Raw genomic sequence first — 20,843 nt, 5'->3', positions numbered from 1 at the left:
TTCCAGGTCAGAGGTTGCAGTTTCAGAGGCGGGTTGGTCGGAGTTTGAAACACCTTGTATGGAGTTTGACAACCAAGACCCCTTTTGTGTCTCTCTCCCCTCAGGGTGACCGAGGACTGCCAGGGCCTGTGGGCGAGACGGGAGAGAGGGTAAGTGCAGCCTGTGGGTGTTCTCAGGGCCCTGGGGGTGGGCGTCTGGGGCCAGACTCAGCTCTGATCCATGCTGTTCCATCAGGGCCAGCGTGGATCCCCCGGCCCAGTAGGACCCGAGGTGAGCCCACTTCACCGCAAAGCCCGCGCCAGCTGCCTCGGGCTCTGGGCCCTCTCCTGGTTCTGACTTTTGATCCTTGACTCCCACTGCCCCCACCCTGACCGCTCCTCACAAGCTCCTAATCTGTGCAGATGCAAGTTCTAACCCTCAGCCCCAGGGACCCGCTTTTAGCTTTCCGGTCCAGCTGAACCAACCTTGACTTCCACTGACGTGGGGTGTGACCCCTTCTGCTGATTTTGACCCCTGAAGACCTATATCCCAATCTTACCTGACCCCTCTCAAGCCACGCCCCCAATCTCTAGCCCTTGCTTACCACAATCGCCCTGTCCCCGCCCCCTGGATCAGCATGTCCACTCCTCATCCCCAGGGGCCGCCGGGAGTTGCTGGGCACCCTGGAGCAGTGGGTCCTGAGGTGAGTTTGTGACTGCGGTGGGGTCAGTGGTCCTCTCCTGGGCTCACACTTTCTCCATGTGCAGGGGCCACCAGGACCCGCTGGCCGCCAAGGACAGAAGGTGAGCCATGGGCTGGGGGCCAGTGTCCCAGCCCCGCCCCCCACAGCAGGGATTGTGGCAGGTGAGACTCTGAGAGCTGGGCTCCCAGGTGGTCTCTGTCCCATCTCTGCCTCTCCTTTCTCCATAGGGGGAGCCTGGCCGCCCTGGGGACCCTGCCCTGGTGAGTGAAGAGAGGGTGGTGAGTGGTAGTGACTGCCTTGCTCCCAGCAGTGACTCTGTGACCTCTGGGCTGGCACTGAGCTCTGTAACTCCCAGTCCTGTATATTACCGTGTCCTCAGTCATGGCTGCGGTACCCAGGCTGGGACAAGCTGTGTTTGTCCTGTTTGTTTTCAGGGACCTGCCGGTAGGGGAGTCAAAGGAGAGAAGGTAAGGTAGGGGAGGCTGTTACACAGGTGAGGTCAGGGTCATAGGACCTGCTTGGAGGCCCATGGAGGTCATGAGTGTTGTGGCATGATTGCTGGATGGTGGGGGTCATCGAGCCTGGGGCTGGCGCTGATGGTCCTTGTCACTTCCAGGGAGATGTGGGGCTCTCTGGGCCCAAAGGAGCTGCAGGAGCCAAAGGGGAGCCGGTGAGTGAAGGGAAAGTGTTTGGGGAAGAGCAGGTGAAGGCTCCCTCCCACCCCGACTTCTGACCCTTCTGCCCACAGGGCGCACCTGGCTTGGCACTTCCTGGAGACCCTGGCCCCAAGGGAGACCCTGGAAACCGGGTGAATAAATGTGGGGATTGGGAGTGTGGCAGAAAGAGATGAGGTAGTGGCTGAATTCCCCAACTAAGTCCTGTGTCCCCTCCCCATGCCCTGCAGGGTCCCGTCGGCCTCACTGGCAGAGTCGGACCCCCGGTGAGTACCCGTGACCTTGGGCTCTGCCAGGGTTCCTGGGTCACCTTTCCTTCGGGACTGCCTGCTACATGCAACCCCATTCTTGCTGCCTCCACAGGGTGACTCAGGGCCTCCTGGAGAGAAGGGAGACCCTGGGCGGCCTGGCGCCCCAGGACCTGCCGGCCCCCGAGGACGAGACGTGAGAGGGCTGGGTTGGGGGATTCTCTGCGGATAGGGAGGAGAGTGTTCCCGATGTCACCGGGCGTCTCGGGACCTGGACTGACTCTCATGTCTCACAGGGTGAAGTTGGAGAGAAAGGTGACGAGGGTCCCCAGGTGAGATGCCCTCCCAATGTGGTTTCTGACCCTTTACCTTTGACCTGTGATCCCTGGGCTGGGAGCTCTGCTGGGCCACTCCGTCCATCCCCCTGCCTCCTGTCCAGCCGATACCCAGGCCCTCTCCTGTCCCCAATCCCTTAGTCTGAGCCCAACCCGCTTGGCCTATGTAACGTTCTCTCTATCACCAGGGTGACCCAGGTTTGCCCGGAAAAGCTGGCGAGCGTGGCCTTCGGGTGAGGCTTGGCAGGGAGAAGTAAGGGGGGATGGGAGAACCTGTGGAAGGAGGGCTGGAAGGTGGCAGGAACCTCTGAGGACAGAAGGGGTAATGGAGGAGCCTGGAGGGGGGTGATGGGGACCCTTCAGGGAGGCATGCGGTGATGGGAAACTCTGGCATAGTTTTGGGGGTAATGGGGAACCTGGGACAGTGTGAGGGTCATGCAGGAACCTGCAAAATGCTGGGAAGGTTTGGCTCAGACTAGCTGCTCTCCCCAGGGACCACCTGGAACTCGGGGGCCTGTGGGTGAGAAAGGAGACCAGGGAGATCCTGGAGAGGATGGGCGAAACGTGAGTCCTAACCTCTGACCCCTGATCCCTGACCTCAACGTCAACCCCCAGCCATCCAGTTTTCACCCCTGATCCTGCCACCCCAACCCTGAAATCCTACACCCTCACAACCCTCATCTCCTGTGACTTCTTCATCACAGTCCTCAAAGACCACCCAGTTTCCCACTAGTCCTTAGGGTGCTTCCAAAGCTCCCCAAAAAGGCTGCCTAAACTCAATGTCCCTGACCTTCTGACTTTCTGCAGGGCAGCCCTGGACCACCCGGACCCAAGGGTGACCGCGGGGAGCCGGTGAGTTGTGCTGGCCTTCCGGGCTTGGGAGGGGTGGCGATTTCCAGGGCTCGATCTGGTTAGCGCCCACATAAGGGGCCTGGAGGTCAAGGTAGGGACCTGCCTTCTGGGTGCGGGCATTGGGTACTGCAGGGAGTCTGGGAGGCCGAACCTGGACCATGCCCTGGCCCCTCAAGGCTGCTGCTGCTGACGATCCTTTCCTTCCCCAGGGTCCCCCAGGACCCCCTGGACGACCGGTAAGGGCTCAGCTGGGTCTGGTCCTCTGTTGTCTCCCTCTCCTACCCCTGGAGGCTCCACACTGTGCCCCCTCATCCCCACTTCCCCCCATGGGTGCCTCATATCTTCACTGAGCTGCAGCCTTTCACAGCTCCGTCAGCCCTCCCCAGCCCACTTCCCCTTGTTGACCCACTCTTCTCACTGTCCCTCCCCCGACAGGTGGACACGGGACTTGGACCCAGAGAGAAGGTATCAGTCTTGGGCGGAGTGATGCTCTGAGCACCGGAAGGCACCCGGGGCCCCCACAACAGACTCTGCCTCGGGCGTGCCTGTGACTCAAGTGCTATTCCCTCAGCAAGCTTGTCTCTGCCACAGGGAGAGCCTGGGGACCGTGGACAAGAGGGTCCTCGGGGACCCAAGGGTGACCCCGGCCCCCCTGGAGCCCCTGGGGAGAGGGTGAGTGTGGCTGGCGCTGCGGGGAGGTGTGGGCCTGGGAAAGCCTGCTCTGATTTCCTCCTTCCTCGTCCTCAGGGCGTCGATGGACTTCGGGGGCCCCCAGGCCCACAGGTGAGTGATGCACTTTACCCCTTCACCTGTGTCCCCATCTTGTCTTCACCTCTCACTGCCCTTGTTCCCTCCAGGGGGACCCAGGTGTCCGAGGCCCAGCAGGAGAAAAGGTGAGAGGAAGTGGAGGTTTCTGACTGTGGGTCATCTCATCCTTGGAGGTCCCTTACCACTCGGTTTTCCTCAGGGTGACCGGGGACCCCCAGGCCTGGATGGCCGCAGCGGGCTGGATGGGAAACCAGGAGCCCCTGGCCCCCCTGGGCAGCATGTGAGTCATGGCGGCCACCCCCTGATCACGCCCCTTCCCTCCCCGCTCCGATGATTCTCGCCCGCCTGGGTTGCCTTGGCCTTGTTGGGCCCTGGGGCCAGACGGGTTCTCTGTGTCTTCTCCCAGGTCCCTGCCTGGGGCGGGGGTGTCGCTGCCTTCGCAGGCCTTGGGTTCTTAGGAACCAGTGGCCCTGTCAGCAGGCAGGGTCTCTGACCCCATGACCACTGTGGACTCCCTGACTTTGGGTCTCTCCTCAGGGTGCTACAGGCAAAGCTGGGGACCCAGGGAGAGACGTAAGTAGGGGAGATGTTAGGGGGAGGGCGGCACAGGGGTTCAGCGCAGACTGCAGCCAGGTCGCCAGTCACAGCATCAGCCCTGTCCTTGGGAGGGGTCCCAGTCCCGGCAGGGAGGTTCTAGCGGAGTCTCCCTTTCCAGCCTTCCTGTCCTGGGGGCTCTTCCCTTGGGATTTTCAGCAGGGAGCCCCCCTAACCTTTGGGGTCTCTGCCTTAAGAGCCCTCAATGGCGTCTCCCAACTCTGAGGGTCTGTGGGTGTATCTCAGTGGTCCCTCAATCCTAGCAAAGACTTTTTTCAGGGGCTTCCAGGCCTCCGAGGGGAACAGGGCCCCCCTGGCCCCCTTGGCCCCCCGGGAGCACCGGTAAGTCTCAGCTTTCATGGTGCCCTTTTGCCCCTTACTGCCCTCACCCCAGCCCTGACCTCTGACCGACAACCTCTTCCCACAGGGAAAGCCAGGCGAGGATGGCAAGCCAGGCCTGAATGGGAAAAACGTGAGTGTCTAGGGCAGGCGCGGCGGGACCGCCAAGGAACGCCAGCACGTGGACACAGCCCAGATGTGCAGATGCAGAAGGGCACACGGGCGGGCACACGCTGAGCCTAGTGTAGACGCACAGACACCCCCTGACACACCGGGGCACACACGGGCAGCCTCGCGGACAGGGAGTGCTGCGGGCGTGCTGACCTGTGCTCAGAGGGGCCTGCGCGTGCGCACAGGGCAGAAGCGCCCGCAGCTGCCACACAGGCGAAGACACAGACTGAGAGGTGCAGCTGCTGGGCCGCTGGCGGGGACACTGGGAGGCACGTTGACACACAAACCTCCACGCCTCCTCAGATATACGCTACGGCACAGACTGGGGCCACATGTGGACCTGTGCTGAGACATGATGAGGCTCTGACATGTGACACTCTCAGACATAGTGACACATGCGTTTGTATCCATAGTCACTCACATACTGAGATACACACAAGACTCGCAGACGAGTCACACAGACAGTTCTCAGGGCACCAGGGACATGCAGACACGTGTCTGTCCTATGCATGAGCTCCTGCCCATATGCAGGGACAGATCAAGAGACACCGACCTAGTGTCACCCACCAGAACACGCAGACCCATGTACAGGTGCACATGCTGGTACAGACCCGGGACAGGCAGACACTCAGCATCCCTAGAGGTGCACAGATGCGGAGTGACGTGTGGGAAGCCAGAGGCAGGGAACCAGTCAGTGTAGCTGAGCGAGGAGGCGAGCCGACCCAGGCAGGCACACCGTCCGACGGGCAACAGCTCGCTCAGGTGGTCACAGGCTTTGCTCCGAGACACACAGAGGCTGGGAGCTATGGGCGCAGACAGTCACAGTCACGGAGAGCTGCCAAGATGGGGTCTTGCAGCCAGATGCTGGTGAATGTTTGGGCTGATGTGAGTCCTCTGTCCACAGGGAGAACCTGGGGACCCCGGAGAAGACGGGAGAAAGGTAAAGCCCCTCGCTCCTCACCTGGAGTTTGCTCTGGCCCCAGATCCAGGCCGTGTCTGAAGCACCCTTGTCTTCACAGGGAGAGAAGGGAGATTCAGGCGCCCCTGGGAGAGAAGTGAGTGCTGGAGTCTTCTGAAACCTCTAGTGCCTGACCCTGACCCTGTGGCTCCAGTCTTTTCTGGGGTTTCAAGGTCCTGATGCTGGCTGCACCCTCCACAGGGTCGCGATGGCCCCAAGGGTGATCGTGGAGCTCCTGGTAGCCCGGGACTCCCAGGCCCCGCCGGCCTCCCAGGGCAGGTCGGCCCTCCTGGCCAGGTGAGTGTTCAGGGTCAACTAAGGACTCAGGGACAACAGGGACCATTGCATTCCCACCAGACACCCTCCCAGGGCGCCATGGTCCTGTGTGACCCCTTTGTGTTCCATCATGTCTCAGGGTTTTCCTGGCGTTCCGGGAAGCCCGGGCCCCAAGGTGAGTGTGTGTGTGCTGAGTAGGGGGTATGGTGAGGGGCCGACCGGGCCTGGGGCATTCCCCTCCCTGCCATTCTTTGTTCTCAGGGCGACCGTGGGGACACTGGGTACAAAGGCGATCAGGTGAGGCTCCCCACTTTCCCCACGCCCAGGTAGCCACCACACCCACACACGCCCCCCCCCCCCCCCACAGGCTGGGTCCAGCAGCTTGTCTCTTGCTGTCTCCAGGGCCTTCCTGGAGAGCGCGGCCTGAGAGGAGAGCCTGGGAGCGTGCCGGTGAGTGAAGCCAGGGACCTGGTCCTTGACTCTGATGTGCCTGCCTCCAGGGACCACCTCTCTGTTCCCTCCCCCCTGCTATGAGGTCCCATATATTCTGTCCTGTGTGCTCGGCCACCTGCCCTATTGGTGTTCCTGTAGCCTACACTCAGGAGAACCTGGGCTATGGGGACCTACCCGGAAGGGGCTCCCAGTGACCTTGAGCTGCCTCAAACCAAGGCAAAGGGTCCTCTGGTGAGGGGCCTGGGGAAGAGGGTGTGGGAACTACTTCTGGGGGCAGTGTGGGGCAGGGACAGGGCTTCTCCTCTGTGGGCAGCCCCTCACCCAGCTTGTGTTTCCAGAATGTGGAGCGGTTGTTGGAAAATATTGGGATCAAGGTAGGTTGCCTGGGTACTGGATGTGGGCACTGGTGGGGGCCCCATGGGCCAAGGACGCCCAAGGCTGCAGTCATGGGCACTGCGCCTCTGATCCCTTATTGTCACTCAGGCGTCCGCCTTGCGGGAGATCGTGGAGACGTGGGATGAGAGCTCTGGCAGCTTCATGCCTGTGTCTGAACGCTGGCGTGGCCCCAAGGGGGACCCAGGCGAGCGGGGCCCCCCAGGCAAGGAGGTGTGCGCTGGCTGCTTGGTGTGGGTGCCCTGTGGAGGGTGTGGTTGTACAGCCGCCAGTATCCGCTCTCCTGTTCTTCCAGGGGCCCACCGGCTTTTCTGGAGACCGCGGGCCAAAGGGAGATCGTGGAGATCCTGGTCCTCAGGGGCCACCTGGCCTGGCCATTGCAGAGAGGGGCCCCCCTGGACCTCCTGGCCTGGCCGGGGAGCCTGGAAAGCCTGGTATTCCTGGGCTCCCAGGCTCGGCTGGGGCTGTGGGAGAGGCAGGAAGGCCAGGAGAAAGGGTGAGCCCGGGGACTGGCTGGGAGGGCCAGGGCAGTGGGATCAGGAGGAGCTGGACTCCCCACCAACATAGCCGCCCCCTTCTGTGCGCACTTCAGGGAGAACGGGGAGAGAAGGGAGAACGCGGAGGACAGGTGAGCTACGGAGGGGCCTTGGGGCGGCACGGCCCGGGGCTGCGCTGGGCGGCCACTCATTCCTCTTTCCTGCAGGGCAGAGACGGCTTTCCCGGCCCCCCTGGCCCCCCGGGCCCCCCTGGCACCAAGGTGAGCACCCCAGCCCTGCCCTAGGCCTGTGGCTGCTCTCACTAGGAAGCCACCATTAGCGTGGGCCCTAGAAGCTCCATGTGGTGTCTCTGACCCCATGACCCTCTGGGACCCTGGGACCTGGGATGACTTCTCCATGCCTCTGTGACAGACACATCTCTCCCCTGTGACCTTGTGCTTGTAGGTGGCTGTGGACAAGCCAGAGCCTGGACTGTCTGGAGAACAAGGACCCCCTGGACTCAAGGGCGCTAAGGTCAGTATGTGGGATCAACCTGGGGCCACCTCCTGCCGTGACACCAGGGCCTGGCTTGACATGTCATCTCCACAGGGGGAGCCAGGCAGTGATGGTGAACGAGGCCCCAAAGGAGACAGGGTGAGACCGCCCACCCCACCACAGTTCCCTTCCTCTATGGGGGCCTATGGGGGTGGGATGTATGTGACCATGTGGTGGTGACTGGGGGCTCAGGCATGACACTCTGCTTGCAGGGCGTGCCAGGCATCAAGGGAGACCAGGGAGAGCCTGGACAGAGGGGTCATGATGGCAGCCCGGTGAGTCCTTGCCCCGCAGACACACGCGCCGGCACACGGCTCTCACTTGCACTGTCTGCACCGGAGTCTGCAGTGCCTGGGACTACCTGGGGTTGGGGACAAGGACAGTGTGGCCTGAAACCTCTTCTCTCCAGGGTCTACCAGGAGAGCGCGGTGTGGCTGGGCCTGAAGGGAAGCCGGTGAGTGGTGGCCGGAATGCCTTGACCCAGGCCCTGGGGAGTGGCTGCCCTTTGCTACTGGCTGCCATGTGCAGGGGTCACCAGTGCTCAGTGACAGAGTGTGTGCCTGTGTGTCCAGGTGTGTGTGGATGTGCGTGTGTGCAGGCCCACGTGGCTAGCCATGAGGAACAGCCCGTGGCTATGGGGTGATCATGCCCGGGAGGGTGGGGGCAGCATGGAAGTGGCCTCCCAGGCAAAGGCCTCCAGAGGGTGGGAACAGACCCAAGGGAGGTCCAGACTGAGGCTCAGCAGCCCCCTTCTCCATTCAGGGTCTGCAAGGTCCGAGGGGGGCCCCTGGCCCAGTGGTGAGTACCCCAGCATCCTCCATCCTGTGCCCAACCCCCACAGTGGGCATTGCGGGCTCACTTTCCCTGGTGGAGTGGTACTGGGTCCCCATCAGAATCTTTCTCCCTCCAACAGGGCAGCCACGGAGACCCTGGACCACCTGGTGCCCCGGTGAGTGACAGAACACGGCCTGGAGGGGGGCGGGGGGTCAGGTATCAGCCCTTGGCTGATAAGCCAGGCCTCGGTTGTGCTAATCCCTGAGCCCAGGTGTATAACTCTGACCCCTGTCCGCTGCCCTTGACACTTTTCTCTAGGGTCTTGCTGGCCCTGCGGGACCCCAGGGACCATCCGGCCTGAAGGTGAGTAGAGGTGTGTGCGGCTGGGAGGCTGGAAGGAGGAGGAGGAGGAGGAGGCTCCTTGAAGCCATGTCCGCACCAGGGTGACATCTGCCAACCTCCTGGGACATCACTGCCCTGAGGCTAAACACCACTGTGCCCCATCCCTGGGCGCTATGCTTGTGGACTCAGGCTGAGGAGCCTCCTGTCCTTCTGTGAGCTCATGCAGTCTCTGGGTTTTTGGCAGGGAGAGCCTGGAGAGACAGGACCACCAGGACGGGTGAGTGGCCCGGGTGTGAGATCGGAGTCACAGGGAAGCAGTGGGGTCGGAATTGCACTGACCTTCTTCTCCCCCAGGGCCTGCCGGGACCTACCGGACCTGTGGGACTTCCTGGGCCTCCTGGTTCTTCAGGCCTTGTGGTGAGTGGGTCCCCTGTGGCCCCAGCAGGGACACCATGTCCCTGTCCCATGCTCTCCTCTGTCCTCCTCACATGTGACTTTTCTCCCTCAGGGTCCTCAGGGGTCACCAGGTTTGCCTGGACAAGTGGTGAGTCCTGAGGGTCAGGGCTGGGCTCCAGGGGTCAGGAGGCAGCAGGCAGGCCCCTTACAGAGTTCCTTCCTCTCAGGGGGAGACAGGAAAGCCAGGAGCCCCAGGTCGTGATGGTGTCAGTGGCAAAGATGGAGACCGAGGAGCCCCTGGTGTGCCGGTGTGTGTTCTGAGGGGAGTTTGCTGTAGGCCTGTGATGGGGCTCCTGGAGGAGCAGGAGGAGGTGGGGGGAGCAGGAGGAGCAGGAGGAGGAGCAGGAGCAGGGGCAGGAGCAGGAGCAGGAGCAGGAGTGGGGGTGCTGGGCAGCTTTGGAGGGTGGCGGAGGCACTGAGGTCCTCACACTGCTCTGCCACAGGGGTCACCAGGTATTCCCGGCCCTGTCGGACCTAAAGGAGAGCCTGGACCCATGGGGGCCCCTGGAAAGGTGATTTCTGACTTCACCCCAGCCTGGTTTGCGCCACCTATCCAGGACAGCAGGGTGGGGGGCGACGGCAGGAGGCGAGGTAACTCACTAGGCATTCCCCACAGGCTGCGGTCGGGCCCCCTGGAGCGAAGGGTGAGAAGGTAAGTGGGGGCACCTGGGAAGAGGAGCCAGGTGGGAGGGCCCAGGAACCCCACTGAGCGCTCTTCCTTGCAGGGAGCCCCTGGAGCCCTTGCTGGAGACCTGGTGGGAGAGCCGGTGAGTGCAGCACCTTCAGCAGCACGGTCCACCCACACTCCTGATCTTCAGCTTCCATAATATGCCCCACATTTGATCCCCTTGCCTCCTGACCCATCTCTGCAGGGAGCCAAAGGTGACCGAGGACTGCCAGGGCCGCGGGGTGAGAAGGTGAGGTGGGCCTGCTCCCAGGCCTGAGCACTGGGCGGGGAGGGGCAAGGTTGGGTGGCTAGACCCCCTTACCACCCCTTCTATGCAGGGTGAAGCTGGCCGCCCAGGGGAGCCGGGAGACCCTGGAGAAGATGTGAGTCTGGGGTCTGGGCGAGTCAGAGCCTGGGTTGAGGAAGACAATTGTAGACATAAGGGACCATTCCCAAGCCTGGGCCTGGCCGCACGGTCCAGCATTCGGGGTCCAGCGTTCAGGGTCCTGCTTCTGGAGCTCACACTCCCAGGGCTCAGGACCCCATCTTGGCTGTGTGCCCGTCCTCAGTCCTCTGTTCTTCATCCGGCCTGCTCTCCCTGGTCTCCCAGGGACACAGTGGAGTACTTGGGGACCTCTCCTTGGTCATGTTTTTGTCCCTTACCCCTCCCCCCGCCCCACCTATGCTCCGGGTATCAGTTTATGTCTGCGGATGGGACGCATCTGAGTTCCTGTCCCTGTCCGAGCTCCCACATAGTCACTTACACATCCGCAGGCCCATGTGTCCGTGGTCACGTGTGAGCTCCATGTCTGAGCATCCCTCTCCGTGTGCCGTCGTGAGTCTGTGGTCACCTCTGAGCGCCCGTGAGCCAGTCCTTGGTCACATGTCTGGGCTCCCATGTGCTCACGATCACATCTGCACTCGGCTCGGAATCTTGGGACCACGTCAAAGCTCTGGATGCATGTTCCTACCCTCTAAAGTGCTGTTTACTTTGCCTTTTTTAGGGTATTAAAGGGGCTCCAGGACTGAGGGGTCAGAAGGTATGTGTGCCCCAAAGTGTCCCTGCTGGGGGTGATGGTCCTGAGACTCCCTGATCCTAATCTGACTCCTTTTACCTCGAAGGGTGACCCAGGAGTTGGGGTCCAGGGACCCCCTGGGCCAGTTGGTTCTCCAGGTCCAAAGGTAGGTTGCTGTCCCATCCCCGGCGGTGGGGGCCATGGGCAGGTGGAAGGAAGAGGGCATTCTGGAGCCAGTCCTGGGAAGTGGACCCCTCCCCCCTTTGCTATCTGTGTTCCAGGGAGACTTGGGCCCCTCTGGCCCCCCCGGTGCTCCTGGTATTGTCGGCTTCCCTGGCCAGCCAGGCCCTCGAGGAGAGATGGGTCAGCCAGGCCCCAGCGGAGAGCGGGTAAGGGTGCTGGGGGCATGTGCAGACTTGGTGGCTTCAGGCCCTCGGAGTCCGACGGTGGGCCTGGGCCCTGCCTCGTGGCTCCACGTCTTGGGAGGCAGAGGAGGAAGTTTCCCAAGTCACCTCCGCCTCTCTTGCCTCATTTCTCTGGTAGGGTCTTGCAGGCCCGCCGGGGAGAGAGGGCGCCCCAGGTCCCTTGGGGCCACCTGGACCACCAGGGTCAGCAGTGAGTAGAGGCGCCCCAGCTCCCCATGTGTCTGGTTCCCATGTTGCGGTCTGTCCGTGTGAGAGCTTAGGCGGGGGGCAGTGCCTCACTGTTTGGCTGGGTATGTGTGTGCCTTGAGGGGCGCAGGACCCTCACCTCACCTCACTCTGCCCACAGGGCGTGCCTGGGGCCTCTGGATTCAAAGGAGACAAGGTGGATGGGGCAATCCTGCTGGCTCTCTCCTGACCCTGTCACTTCCTTCAGCCTCCACTGACCCCGTCGCCCTCTCCAGCCCTCACTGACCCCCATCACCCCTTCCAAGCTCCACCCACCCCTGTCACTCCCTCCAACCTGCACTGACCCCCCCCCCCCCACCAGCCTCCACTGACCTACCATGGCCCTGTTGGCCACTGGTCTCCCTCCCTTACCCTGGTGTCCTGTTGATCTCCAGGGAGACCCTGGAGTAGGGCTGCCCGGGGCCCGTGGAGAACGTGGGGAACCAGGTGTCCGGGTATGTATGCCCCACTGTGCAGCCACGGCTCACTGCAGGGAGCCGCACTGGGACTCCCTTTATTACGGATCTCACCGTTAAATCCAACTTCTGATTCACTGAATTTAACGTTGCCATCCAGGGTGAAGATGGCCGCCCTGGCCAGGAGGGACCCCGAGGACTTGTGGTGGGTCCCCTTGGGGAAAGCACCAGTGGTGTGACTTCATCATCTGCCTGTGCCCTTGGGACATTTTGCAGCACCCCCTCCCCGCCCCCAGCCCTCCGGCTCTCCGTGTCTGCTCTCTGGGCTTTTGTCTCCTCTGTCCCCCTTGGCCCCCCAAGTCCTCCCCCATCCCCTGGCCTGCCTCCCCTCTAGTTCCCCAGAGTCCCTTAGCTCATAGTCTTCTTCTCTTACACAGGGCCCCCCGGGCAACCGGGGGGAGCGCGGGGATAAGGTAAGGACATGGGGGACAGGCCCCCAGGGTGAGTGGGGGTGGGGGATGGCCTTGTAATCGAGATCCATCTGTTTGGGTGAGACTTACACTCTTCCACCCACTAGGGTGACCCTGGAATGGCAGGGCTAAAGGGTGACAAGGTGAGTGTGGACATGGGGGAGGGCGGAGGCAAGGGACTAAGGGGTATTCCTGACTCCCCTGACCATCCCCCATCCACTCAGGGTGACGCAGCCGTAATTGTGGGGCCTCCGGGACCACGGGGTGCCAAGGGGGACATGGTGAGTGGGTCTGCTCACGTGCAGACTGGGTCTCTCTTGGGGGCAGGGCCAGGAGATCTGAGACCTCGAACCCTCAGAGGGTGAGGGACCTCCAGCCCCTGACCCTGACGTCTGACCCCTGGTCTAGGGTGAACGAGGGCCGCGAGGTGCTGATGGTGAAAAAGGACCTCGGGGAGACGTCGGGATGCCTGGAGAGAGGGTACGGGGCGGGGGGGTACTCTATATGGGGTCGGGGTGGTGAGGATTGGAGGAGAGGCGGGAGGGACAGTGGGAGGTGATGGTATTCTGGAAGTCAGAGGGAAGGGGTTCCGCAGGCCATAGGGAGCCTACAGAGGGCTCAGGGGCCTCAGCTGGGGCCACGAGGGGGCTCTGGGGACAGGAAGGATCTTCTTGGGGATTAGGGACACTCCAGGTAGGTTTAGGGGCTCAAGGGTAGGACGGGGGAGCAGGAATCTGGGTTAACTGGGGTGAGAAGTGGGCCACAGCCCCCCAGACCCACCCTGCTCTGGCACGGGCTGGAAGCGAGGGGGCCAGGCGCGCAGTGGGGCCTGTGCTGATGGTGCCCCTCTCCTGGTCACTCCCACAGGGCACCAAAGGGGAGCCTGGTGACAAGGGCTCAGCTGGACTGCCGGGAGCCCGAGGACTCACAGGACCTAAGGCAAGCGCTGCCCCAGGCACAGACCCAGATCCACACGTCACACGAGTGTCCTCTGAGTGTTGGCCACGTGTGTGTTCACACAGGATCTGTGTGCAGCCTGAGCCACAGGGTGGCTGCATATGCAGCAGATAGGCTAGCGTGGGGGTCAGTCATTTAAGACAGTCACACGAAAGGGCCACGTCCCTTCCCCCTCTGTTTCCCACAGGGGGAGCCTGGTGCTGCAGGGATTCCTGGTGACCCGGTAAGATGCCTCTGATCCCACAGGGCCCCCCATGTGGTGACCTTTGACCTTATGGTGAGCAGTACTCTCACGGTGCTGTCATGTTGCCCAGTGGCCCCCACCTGCACAGTAACCCCTATGGTGGCTCCACCCACGTGGTGACCCCCTGCCCATGGCAACTCTTGTCCCCATGGAAAACCCTGCACCATCCATTCCATCCAGACTGATTCCCCTTGATCCCTCGCTGACCTCCTTGAGTTCATGTTGACCTCTCTCCTCCAGGGTTCCCCGGGAAAGGACGGAGCCCCTGGCATGCGCGGAGACAAAGGAGATATGGGCTTCATGGGTCCTCGAGGCCTCAAGGTAGGAAGGGGACTGGGTATTTTTCCTGGTCAGGAGGCCTGCTGTTGGAGGGTGAGGGATCTGGGGCCAGAGGTCAGGTGTCCAGGGTCGGAGGTTGGGGTGTCTGGAGTTGGATGTGGGGATGTTAGGTCCAAGGTTGGAAGGCAAGAAGGTGGAATGTCTGAGACCACTTTGGAGATGGTTTTAGGGCCAAAGTTTATAGGGTGAAGTACCTAGAAGTCACTTTCCACCTGCTTTTTCCCTCAGGGCGAACGGGGGGTTAAGGGAGCCTGTGGCCTGGACGGAGAGAAGGGAGATAAGGTACAGAGCGGAGGGGGTGGGGGGCAGCTACAGGGCCCGAGGCCTCAGGCTGACCCCTCCACCTGATGCCCACAGGGAGAAGCTGGCCTCCCGGGCCGCCCGGGGCTGGCAGGACGCAAGGGAGACATGGTGAGTGCGGGCACCCCCAGAATTGGGAGAGGGTTGGTGGACCAGGGCTTACCACATGCCTTCTCTTCTCCAGGGGGAGCCGGGTATGCCAGGCCAGGCTGGGGCCCCTGGCAAGGAGGGCCTCATCGGTCCCAAGGTACGTGGTCTCTCAGTCGTGGACAACGGGGCAGTCAGGGTAGGCAAGAAAGGTCATGACAGGATCATGATAGTTACAGGTGATGGGAACTGTGGAGGTTGGGACACAGTGCGGGGGTGGAGCTGGTCTTGAGGTTTCAGGGTGGGTCAGGGTCACAGGGGGCTTAGGATGGAGGGATGGGAGGTGGGCAGTGTGATGTGGATTGGGGCTAAGGGCTTATGGCGGGTGGAAGAGGAGGGTGGAGGGTCAGTGCAGGAGAGCAGGGGGTCCAGGGGTGTTACAGTGGGGCTGGGGTCCTGGGGAACACAGCGGATGGAGCGTCCCAGGCTGCTAGGGTCATAGGAACTTGGGTTACGGGAGGCTGTGGCCGCTGGGCCAGGGTGCTCATGGTGGCTGAGCTGAGGGAGGCCGGGGCAGAGGGTCTCCCATAGTTCTTTCTGTTCCCAGGGTGACCGAGGCTTTGATGGACAGTCAGGACCCAAGGGTGACCAGGGCGAGAAAGGAGAGCGGGTAAGTTGAGGCCAAGGTCATGGTGAACTGAGGGGATTGTGCTCTCTGGAAGTGGCTCCATCTTTGGGGGCTCTGATCACTGACCCTGGACCTGTTTCTCCCCAGGGACCCCCAGGAATTGGAGGCTTCCCAGGTCCCAGGGGCAGTGATGGTGCTAGTGGTCCCCCTGGGCCACCTGGCAGTGTTGGTCCCAAAGGATCTGAAGGACTTCAGGGCCAGAAGGTGAGGGGCTCTGACTCTGACTCTTGACCCTGAAGCTCTCTGACTCTTCCAGCCTCACTCACCTCTGATCCTGCCACCCATCCCCCAACATCCGTGCCTCAACTTCCAAACCTACGATCCCTAATTTGCCCTACTTCTGACCCCCATACCTCTGACCCTGGTCCTTGCACCTGACAGGGTGAGCGAGGTCCTCCTGGAGAGAAAGTGGTGGGTGCCCCTGGTGCCCCCGGGACCCCTGGAGAGAGGGGGGAACAGGTGAGTGGGGATTCCTGGGCTTGGGGTCAGAGATTGGGGTGACATCTGGTGTTCCTGAGATCAGAGGTCACAGCCGGGTCCCACCGTTGCTCGTAGGGGCGGCCAGGACCTGCTGGCCCCCGTGGTGAGAAGGGAGCAGCTGCACTGACAGTGAGTGTCGGCCGGGGGGCCTGCGGGAAGGGCTGGGGCCCTGCCTCCTGCCCCCCACACCCTGACCCCCTGACATGATGCCATCCCTCCATCATCCCTGCATCATGTGCCCTTTGTCCTTCCTGGGATCTGTGGGTTCTTGGTGACCCTTGTGGTCTGGTGCTCCCAGGAGGATGACATTCGGGGCTTTGTGCGTCAGGAGATGAGTCAGCACTGTGGTGAGTGAGGCCCCACCTCATCGCAGAACCCCTAGACAGGGTCAGGCAGGGTCCCCAGAACTTATGGGGGGCAAGGAGTCAAAGGGAGGGGTGGACATGGGTGGGTACACAGGTGGACGCATGTGCTTCAGGACAGGACGTCCCAGTGGAGACACAGGCAGAAGTGTGCGGACGTGCAGTGGTTCTGGGTGCCCAGCACGGCCGTGTGTGGAGGGGGTGCAGGTGGGAGCAGAACTAGCCCCTCTGGCCTGACACAGGGCATCAGACAGTAAAGCTCTGTCCCTTCCCGTCTCTCTCTCTGTAACTGCTTTCACTTTGTGACACGTGCCTGTTTCTGTCTGTCTCTCTTGGCCTTTGCTGACCTGTTCCCAACTTCTCTCTCCTCCTTTCTTTCTCCTCTGCCTTTCTTCCTCGTTCTCTCTCCCCTTCTCTCTCCCTGCTTCCCTTCCTCTCTCCTTCCGTCTGTCTCCTGTCCCTCCCCGTATATCTCTACCCCCCGTCTGTCCGTCTTTGTCTCTTGCTCTCTGTCATTGGTCCTCCCCCTGCCTCTCTGCCCATCCAGCCTGCCAGGGCCAGTTCATCGCATCTGGATCACGTGAGTAGTTTTCTCGTATTTTCTGCTCCTGGGACTTCCCTCGCCCCAGTCCCTACTGTGCCCATCACCTGGTGCTCCCAGCAGGGGCTGGGCTGGGGTGGCCGCCGTGAGGACCCCAGAGCCCTGTGCCTTTGCTCCTTGCCCCAGAACCCCTGCCCAGTTATGCTGCAGACACCGCCAGCCACCGGCGCCGCCCTGTGCCCGTGCTCCGGGTCTCGCATGCAGAGGAGGAAGGTGAGGACGGCTGGACCCATGGGGCGTGTGGGTGGAGCGCAGACTCCTGCAGGGTGCTCCTGCACGCAGGGCACATGTGTGGACGCTTGTGCACACATGTGGGACACTGTGGGCTGGAGTTGGGCACCACAGACCTGGCCCAGCAGTGGCCCCCTCAGAGCACATCCCCCCTGTGGCAGACCAATTGCCCCCTGAGGACGACGAGTATGAGTACTCTGAGTATTCTGTGGAGGACCCCCAGGACCCTGAGGCTCCTTGGGACAGCGACGGTGAGAACGTTGGCTGGGCTCAGGTGGTCCAAGGAGGGGAGGGCAGCACTGGTCCCTGCTGACATCTTGTGGACCCTAGTCCCTCTCTGCCTGCCACCGTCCCTCTTGACCTCCTGACCCCCCACTGATCCCAGACCCCTGCTCGCTTCCGCTGGACGAGGGCTCTTGTACTGCCTACACCCTGCGCTGGTACCATCGGGCTGTGGCAGGAGGTACAGAGGCCTGTCACCCCTTTGTCTACGGCGGCTGTGGAGGGAATGCCAACCGTTTTGGGACCCGTGAGGCCTGCGAGCACCGCTGCCTGCCCCGGGGTGCCCAGAGCCGGAGTATAGGTATGGCCCCCCCTCGGGCACTGAACCCACCCAGATGAAGCCCTGGGTCAGGGTCCTGGGTCAGAAGCCCCCTCAGACTGGGGAACCTGGGACAGACCCCAACACCAAAGAGCTGAATAGAGAACCCAGCTGTGGGGTCCCCAGGATGGTCCCCTCCATGCTCTCTCCTTGAAAGAGCTGATAAGGAGCCCCTCTCAGAGGTCAGAGTCCCACTCGCGTTTCCCCGGGCCCCTCCTGCCCGGCCCCTCGCCCAGTGCTGCTCTGTGGCCCACGTGGGGGTAAGGTCGGGTGCCTGACACAGCTCCCAACCCGCCCCACCAGGTGCCCTCCGGAGCTGAGGCCCAGGTGACGAGCTGAAGTTCGGTGACCCCGGAGGAGTCAGCGCCTCAGCAGGACCCCGCTGCCCCTCCCTTTCCTTGGTGCTAGAGGCTGTGTGCACGCGTCCGTGCATGAGTCTGTCCGTCATTTCAGTGACTTGTTCCCGTGGGTCTCGCCTTCCCCCCTGTGGACAAACCCCCATTGTGGCTCCTGCCTCCCTGGCAGATGACTCAGGGTGGGGGTGGCTGTGGGCAGTGAGCGGATGTGACCACGTCTGACCCGCACCTTGGCCCAAGCCTGTGATGACATGGTGCTGATTCTGGGGGGCATTAAAGCTGCTGTTTTAAAAGGCCCCTGTTGTGAGTGCTTGGGGAGATCGGGGCATCAGAAGGCAGACTCTCCCTGGGAGGTCCGTACTATCCTGCATGGGTGCAGAGTCCCACTGTCCAATGGCCCTCAGTCCCCAACTTGTCCCCAGAAAGGAGGAGAAAGGGTGGGGGCTGAGGATATGTCCCCACTGCCCCCCAGGAAGGGATGAGTCATAGGTGGGGGGCTGCCTCATGCCAGGAGACAGGGGCTGAGGGAGATATAAAGGGACATAAAGGGGGCAGAGGGTGAGGCCACAGCACAGCACGCCTGGCCCCAGCCCTGGACAGTTACAGTGACCCTGACTTACCCCAGAGGAAGCTGCTGCTTCTGGTAGGACTGGGGTCCGGTGGGAGGGGCAGGGCCTCGGGGGTGGAGTGGATCTGGGATCTGGGTGAGTGGAGGTCTCAGCACCTGAGGGGAGGGGGCCCTGTGGCCTCTGGCTGCTTCTCCTGCTCAAGGACACCCGCCCCGCCCCTTTGTCCTGGGCTTGCTGCAAGAGCTCTTGCTTAGACCTCAGGTTCCCCTTTGTCCTCCTGTATTTCTGTCTCTGCATTCTTATTCCCAAGACAGTGTCTGTCTCTGGCCTGGGTTCTTTCTTCCAGGCTCTCTCTGGAGGGCTCTGCCTCCCTCTCACCCACCCCCATCTCTTTCTTACCTCCTCTCCGTATGTGTATATGCTTTCGCTCTCTGACTCTCTCTCAATGCACACACATACGCGCATGCACTCGTCATCTCTGTTCGTCTCTTTACCAACCTCTGTCTCGTTCTCTTCCTCACCCTCCTGTCTCTCCGGCCCCTTCTCTGTCTCACTCTGGCTTCCTCCTTGTCCCTTCATTTCCGTCTCTGTCTCTGTCCCTGAGCCACAGCTGACCCCAGCCTCTGCCCTGAGCCTGTTTTCTCCTCGCAGCCTGACCACGTGATACCACGTGATGACCGAGTGGGCTCTTCTGGTGCTGACGGTCCTGGCATTGAGCAGGGCCCCGCTTCTCCCAGCGACCCCGATCCCAGCCTTCCAGCTCCTCCCTCAGAACTTTCCCCAGGCCACGCCCTGCCCTGTGGCCTCAAAGAGCCCCCCAGCCAGCACCACAGGCCCCTCCACTGCCTGGAACCACCCCCGCCCTGGCCCCCGCATCAGCCTCTCGCTGGATGTCCCCCTTGGCCTCCAGCAGATCCTACTGGAGCAGGCCCGGGCCAGAGCTTCGAGGGAGCGGGCAGCCGCCAACGCTCGCATCCTGGCCCATGTTGGCCGCCGCTGAGCCTGAGGGAAGGGGCCACTTGGATGGGGAGACCTGGAGGGCAGGTGGCAGAGCTGGACAGCGCTACTTCTGGGCATGGTGTATGTGGACACTGCCATATGGGGTCACTGCCACCTGGTGTCATATCATACCTGAGTGCTTCACAGAGTCACAGTGTGTCTGGACAGCCATGTCAGGCTGCTGCCAAGTGGCGTCTTGCCACTCCCGGGTGGCGCACACACTTACAATGTGCCTGGACGGCTTGGACGCTGCCATGGACGGGCACTACTACCAGAAGGCTTGCTACGTGTGGGTGTCCAACGGTCACAGAGCATCTGGATGCCAGCCCCTGTGGTCACTGCCACACCACTTTCAGGGGCCTCCACACAGGAGCCCACCACTGCATCTGAGACTGACCCACCTAAGACCAGACCCACAGGTCACCACATGGAAGTGCCGGCTGATGGTCACATGCATGTTCTGTGCTCCGAGGGGCCGCACCCGCCCAGATGGGTGGGGCCGCTGGGGACGCCTGCAGGCACAGGTGGCCGTCGTGGGGAGGCCGTGGCTTTGGCAGCCTTGCCGCTGGCCGGGCAGGGGTGGGCATGTGTATGTCTCCGTGTGAGCTGCGACGGTGTGTGAGCGAGGCGAGGGCATGTGACGGGGCGCGGGGGAGCAGGTGCTTGTCCCCCAGACCTGCATGCAGCATGTACAACGCACAGCCAGGCACCGGCCCACCTGCACCCCTGCACGCCCAGCCTGGGCCCTTGGACACGCGAGGCTCAGGGAGGGGAGGCTCAGGCTGCCGGCGCTCCGGTCCCGCTCTGTCCCTGCCTCACCAAACTGTCCCGGGCAAGTGCGCTCAGCTTTCCGAGCCTGCTTCCTCATCTGTAAAGCAGAGTGATGCCACCAAGCACCGAGTGACAAGGGCACATGAAGGTTCGGGCATGCAGGCAGAGCTCAATAAATGCAGTGACTGGAGACTGGGGTGACTGAGTGTCACACAGGCGTGGGCACCCAGGCAGTGACACACGGAGGCTGAGTCACAGGCGGCTGCGCTGCCCCTCTGCCCACTCCGCGCTCCCCACAGCGTGGTGTGGAAGCGCAGGTTTTGCCCCGTCTCACACGCCCGGCCCCCTTGCTGGGCCTGAGAAGGGCTGACCTCCTGGAGGGTGTGCACAGTCTCGCCTGCGGATGCGGCAGGCGCTCTGGGCCGTGGGGACACCTCCAGCTGGAGGTGAGGGCAGAACTGGGCAGTATGGGCGGCTCTGCCTGGAAAGAGGCAGGACGGGCGGGAGCGTGGCTGTCTGGAGTGGGGGCACCGAGGTGGATCGGTGGATCGCAGTGGAAAGCAGCCGTGGGGGGCGGGTCCAGGGCGGGGCTGGGGAGGCGGGCCCAGGGTCTTGCTCCTCTCTCCAGAGCCGGAGGGCGGGGTTGCGGGACTCCACCCGCTGCAGGGGGCGGTAGCCCAGGCCAGTTGGGGT

The 20,843-nt window shown here is 62.5% G+C and overlaps 2 protein-coding genes across 2 annotated transcripts in view; both read left to right on the top strand.

The window, feature by feature from the left end:
* The window catches only part of COL7A1 (collagen type VII alpha 1 chain), a 29,736-nt gene extending 11,629 nt beyond the window's left edge, over nt 1-18,107 (top strand). Inside the window, exons 43-119 of the mRNA XM_090284683.1 lie at nt 105-149; nt 235-270; nt 638-682; nt 747-782; nt 910-942; nt 1,117-1,149; nt 1,299-1,352; nt 1,431-1,490; nt 1,587-1,622; nt 1,720-1,800; nt 1,901-1,936; nt 2,128-2,172; nt 2,432-2,503; nt 2,747-2,791; nt 3,001-3,027; nt 3,227-3,256; nt 3,383-3,463; nt 3,539-3,574; nt 3,649-3,684; nt 3,759-3,839; nt 4,097-4,132; nt 4,433-4,495; nt 4,581-4,625; nt 5,568-5,603; nt 5,683-5,718; nt 5,823-5,918; nt 6,037-6,072; nt 6,159-6,194; nt 6,300-6,347; nt 6,689-6,724; nt 6,834-6,956; nt 7,039-7,239; nt 7,336-7,371; nt 7,447-7,500; nt 7,685-7,753; nt 7,829-7,873; nt 7,987-8,049; nt 8,184-8,228; nt 8,537-8,572; nt 8,688-8,723; nt 8,867-8,911; nt 9,135-9,167; nt 9,245-9,307; nt 9,399-9,434; nt 9,514-9,594; nt 9,790-9,858; nt 9,963-9,998; nt 10,072-10,113; nt 10,219-10,263; nt 10,352-10,396; nt 11,018-11,053; nt 11,136-11,195; nt 11,311-11,418; nt 11,573-11,644; nt 11,801-11,836; nt 12,075-12,134; nt 12,256-12,300; nt 12,533-12,568; nt 12,673-12,708; nt 12,790-12,846; nt 12,974-13,045; nt 13,433-13,504; nt 13,710-13,745; nt 14,007-14,087; nt 14,334-14,387; nt 14,463-14,516; nt 14,590-14,652; nt 15,100-15,162; nt 15,268-15,384; nt 15,562-15,639; nt 15,736-15,789; nt 15,959-16,007; nt 16,570-16,602; nt 16,750-16,836; nt 17,016-17,105; nt 17,240-17,437; nt 17,759-18,107. Of these exons, the coding sequence (XP_090140809.1) occupies nt 105-149; nt 235-270; nt 638-682; nt 747-782; nt 910-942; nt 1,117-1,149; nt 1,299-1,352; nt 1,431-1,490; nt 1,587-1,622; nt 1,720-1,800; nt 1,901-1,936; nt 2,128-2,172; nt 2,432-2,503; nt 2,747-2,791; nt 3,001-3,027; nt 3,227-3,256; nt 3,383-3,463; nt 3,539-3,574; nt 3,649-3,684; nt 3,759-3,839; nt 4,097-4,132; nt 4,433-4,495; nt 4,581-4,625; nt 5,568-5,603; nt 5,683-5,718; nt 5,823-5,918; nt 6,037-6,072; nt 6,159-6,194; nt 6,300-6,347; nt 6,689-6,724; nt 6,834-6,956; nt 7,039-7,239; nt 7,336-7,371; nt 7,447-7,500; nt 7,685-7,753; nt 7,829-7,873; nt 7,987-8,049; nt 8,184-8,228; nt 8,537-8,572; nt 8,688-8,723; nt 8,867-8,911; nt 9,135-9,167; nt 9,245-9,307; nt 9,399-9,434; nt 9,514-9,594; nt 9,790-9,858; nt 9,963-9,998; nt 10,072-10,113; nt 10,219-10,263; nt 10,352-10,396; nt 11,018-11,053; nt 11,136-11,195; nt 11,311-11,418; nt 11,573-11,644; nt 11,801-11,836; nt 12,075-12,134; nt 12,256-12,300; nt 12,533-12,568; nt 12,673-12,708; nt 12,790-12,846; nt 12,974-13,045; nt 13,433-13,504; nt 13,710-13,745; nt 14,007-14,087; nt 14,334-14,387; nt 14,463-14,516; nt 14,590-14,652; nt 15,100-15,162; nt 15,268-15,384; nt 15,562-15,639; nt 15,736-15,789; nt 15,959-16,007; nt 16,570-16,602; nt 16,750-16,836; nt 17,016-17,105; nt 17,240-17,437; nt 17,759-17,775 (4,383 nt within the window). The 3' untranslated portion in view covers nt 17,776-18,107. The remainder of the gene's footprint in view (nt 1-104; nt 150-234; nt 271-637; nt 683-746; nt 783-909; nt 943-1,116; nt 1,150-1,298; nt 1,353-1,430; nt 1,491-1,586; nt 1,623-1,719; nt 1,801-1,900; nt 1,937-2,127; nt 2,173-2,431; nt 2,504-2,746; nt 2,792-3,000; nt 3,028-3,226; nt 3,257-3,382; nt 3,464-3,538; nt 3,575-3,648; nt 3,685-3,758; nt 3,840-4,096; nt 4,133-4,432; nt 4,496-4,580; nt 4,626-5,567; nt 5,604-5,682; nt 5,719-5,822; nt 5,919-6,036; nt 6,073-6,158; nt 6,195-6,299; nt 6,348-6,688; nt 6,725-6,833; nt 6,957-7,038; nt 7,240-7,335; nt 7,372-7,446; nt 7,501-7,684; nt 7,754-7,828; nt 7,874-7,986; nt 8,050-8,183; nt 8,229-8,536; nt 8,573-8,687; nt 8,724-8,866; nt 8,912-9,134; nt 9,168-9,244; nt 9,308-9,398; nt 9,435-9,513; nt 9,595-9,789; nt 9,859-9,962; nt 9,999-10,071; nt 10,114-10,218; nt 10,264-10,351; nt 10,397-11,017; nt 11,054-11,135; nt 11,196-11,310; nt 11,419-11,572; nt 11,645-11,800; nt 11,837-12,074; nt 12,135-12,255; nt 12,301-12,532; nt 12,569-12,672; nt 12,709-12,789; nt 12,847-12,973; nt 13,046-13,432; nt 13,505-13,709; nt 13,746-14,006; nt 14,088-14,333; nt 14,388-14,462; nt 14,517-14,589; nt 14,653-15,099; nt 15,163-15,267; nt 15,385-15,561; nt 15,640-15,735; nt 15,790-15,958; nt 16,008-16,569; nt 16,603-16,749; nt 16,837-17,015; nt 17,106-17,239; nt 17,438-17,758) is intronic.
* A 946-nt stretch (nt 18,108-19,053) lies between these two features.
* Nucleotides 19,054-19,380, top strand: UCN2 (urocortin 2). Its single transcript, XM_090283080.1, has one exon. The coding sequence runs from the start codon at nt 19,054-19,056 to the stop codon at nt 19,378-19,380; it is 327 nt and encodes a 108-aa protein (XP_090139206.1).
* The last annotated feature ends 1,463 nt before the right edge of the window (nt 19,381-20,843 follow it).

Source organism: Furipterus horrens, unplaced genomic scaffold, assembly GCF_987537825.1.
Source record: "Furipterus horrens unplaced genomic scaffold, mFurHor1.1.pri manual_scaffold_7, whole genome shotgun sequence".
Classification (NCBI taxonomy): domain Eukaryota; kingdom Metazoa; phylum Chordata; class Mammalia; order Chiroptera; family Furipteridae; genus Furipterus; species Furipterus horrens.
Note: the sequence above shows the minus strand (reverse complement) of the source record. Positions and strands in the feature narration are given on the sequence as shown.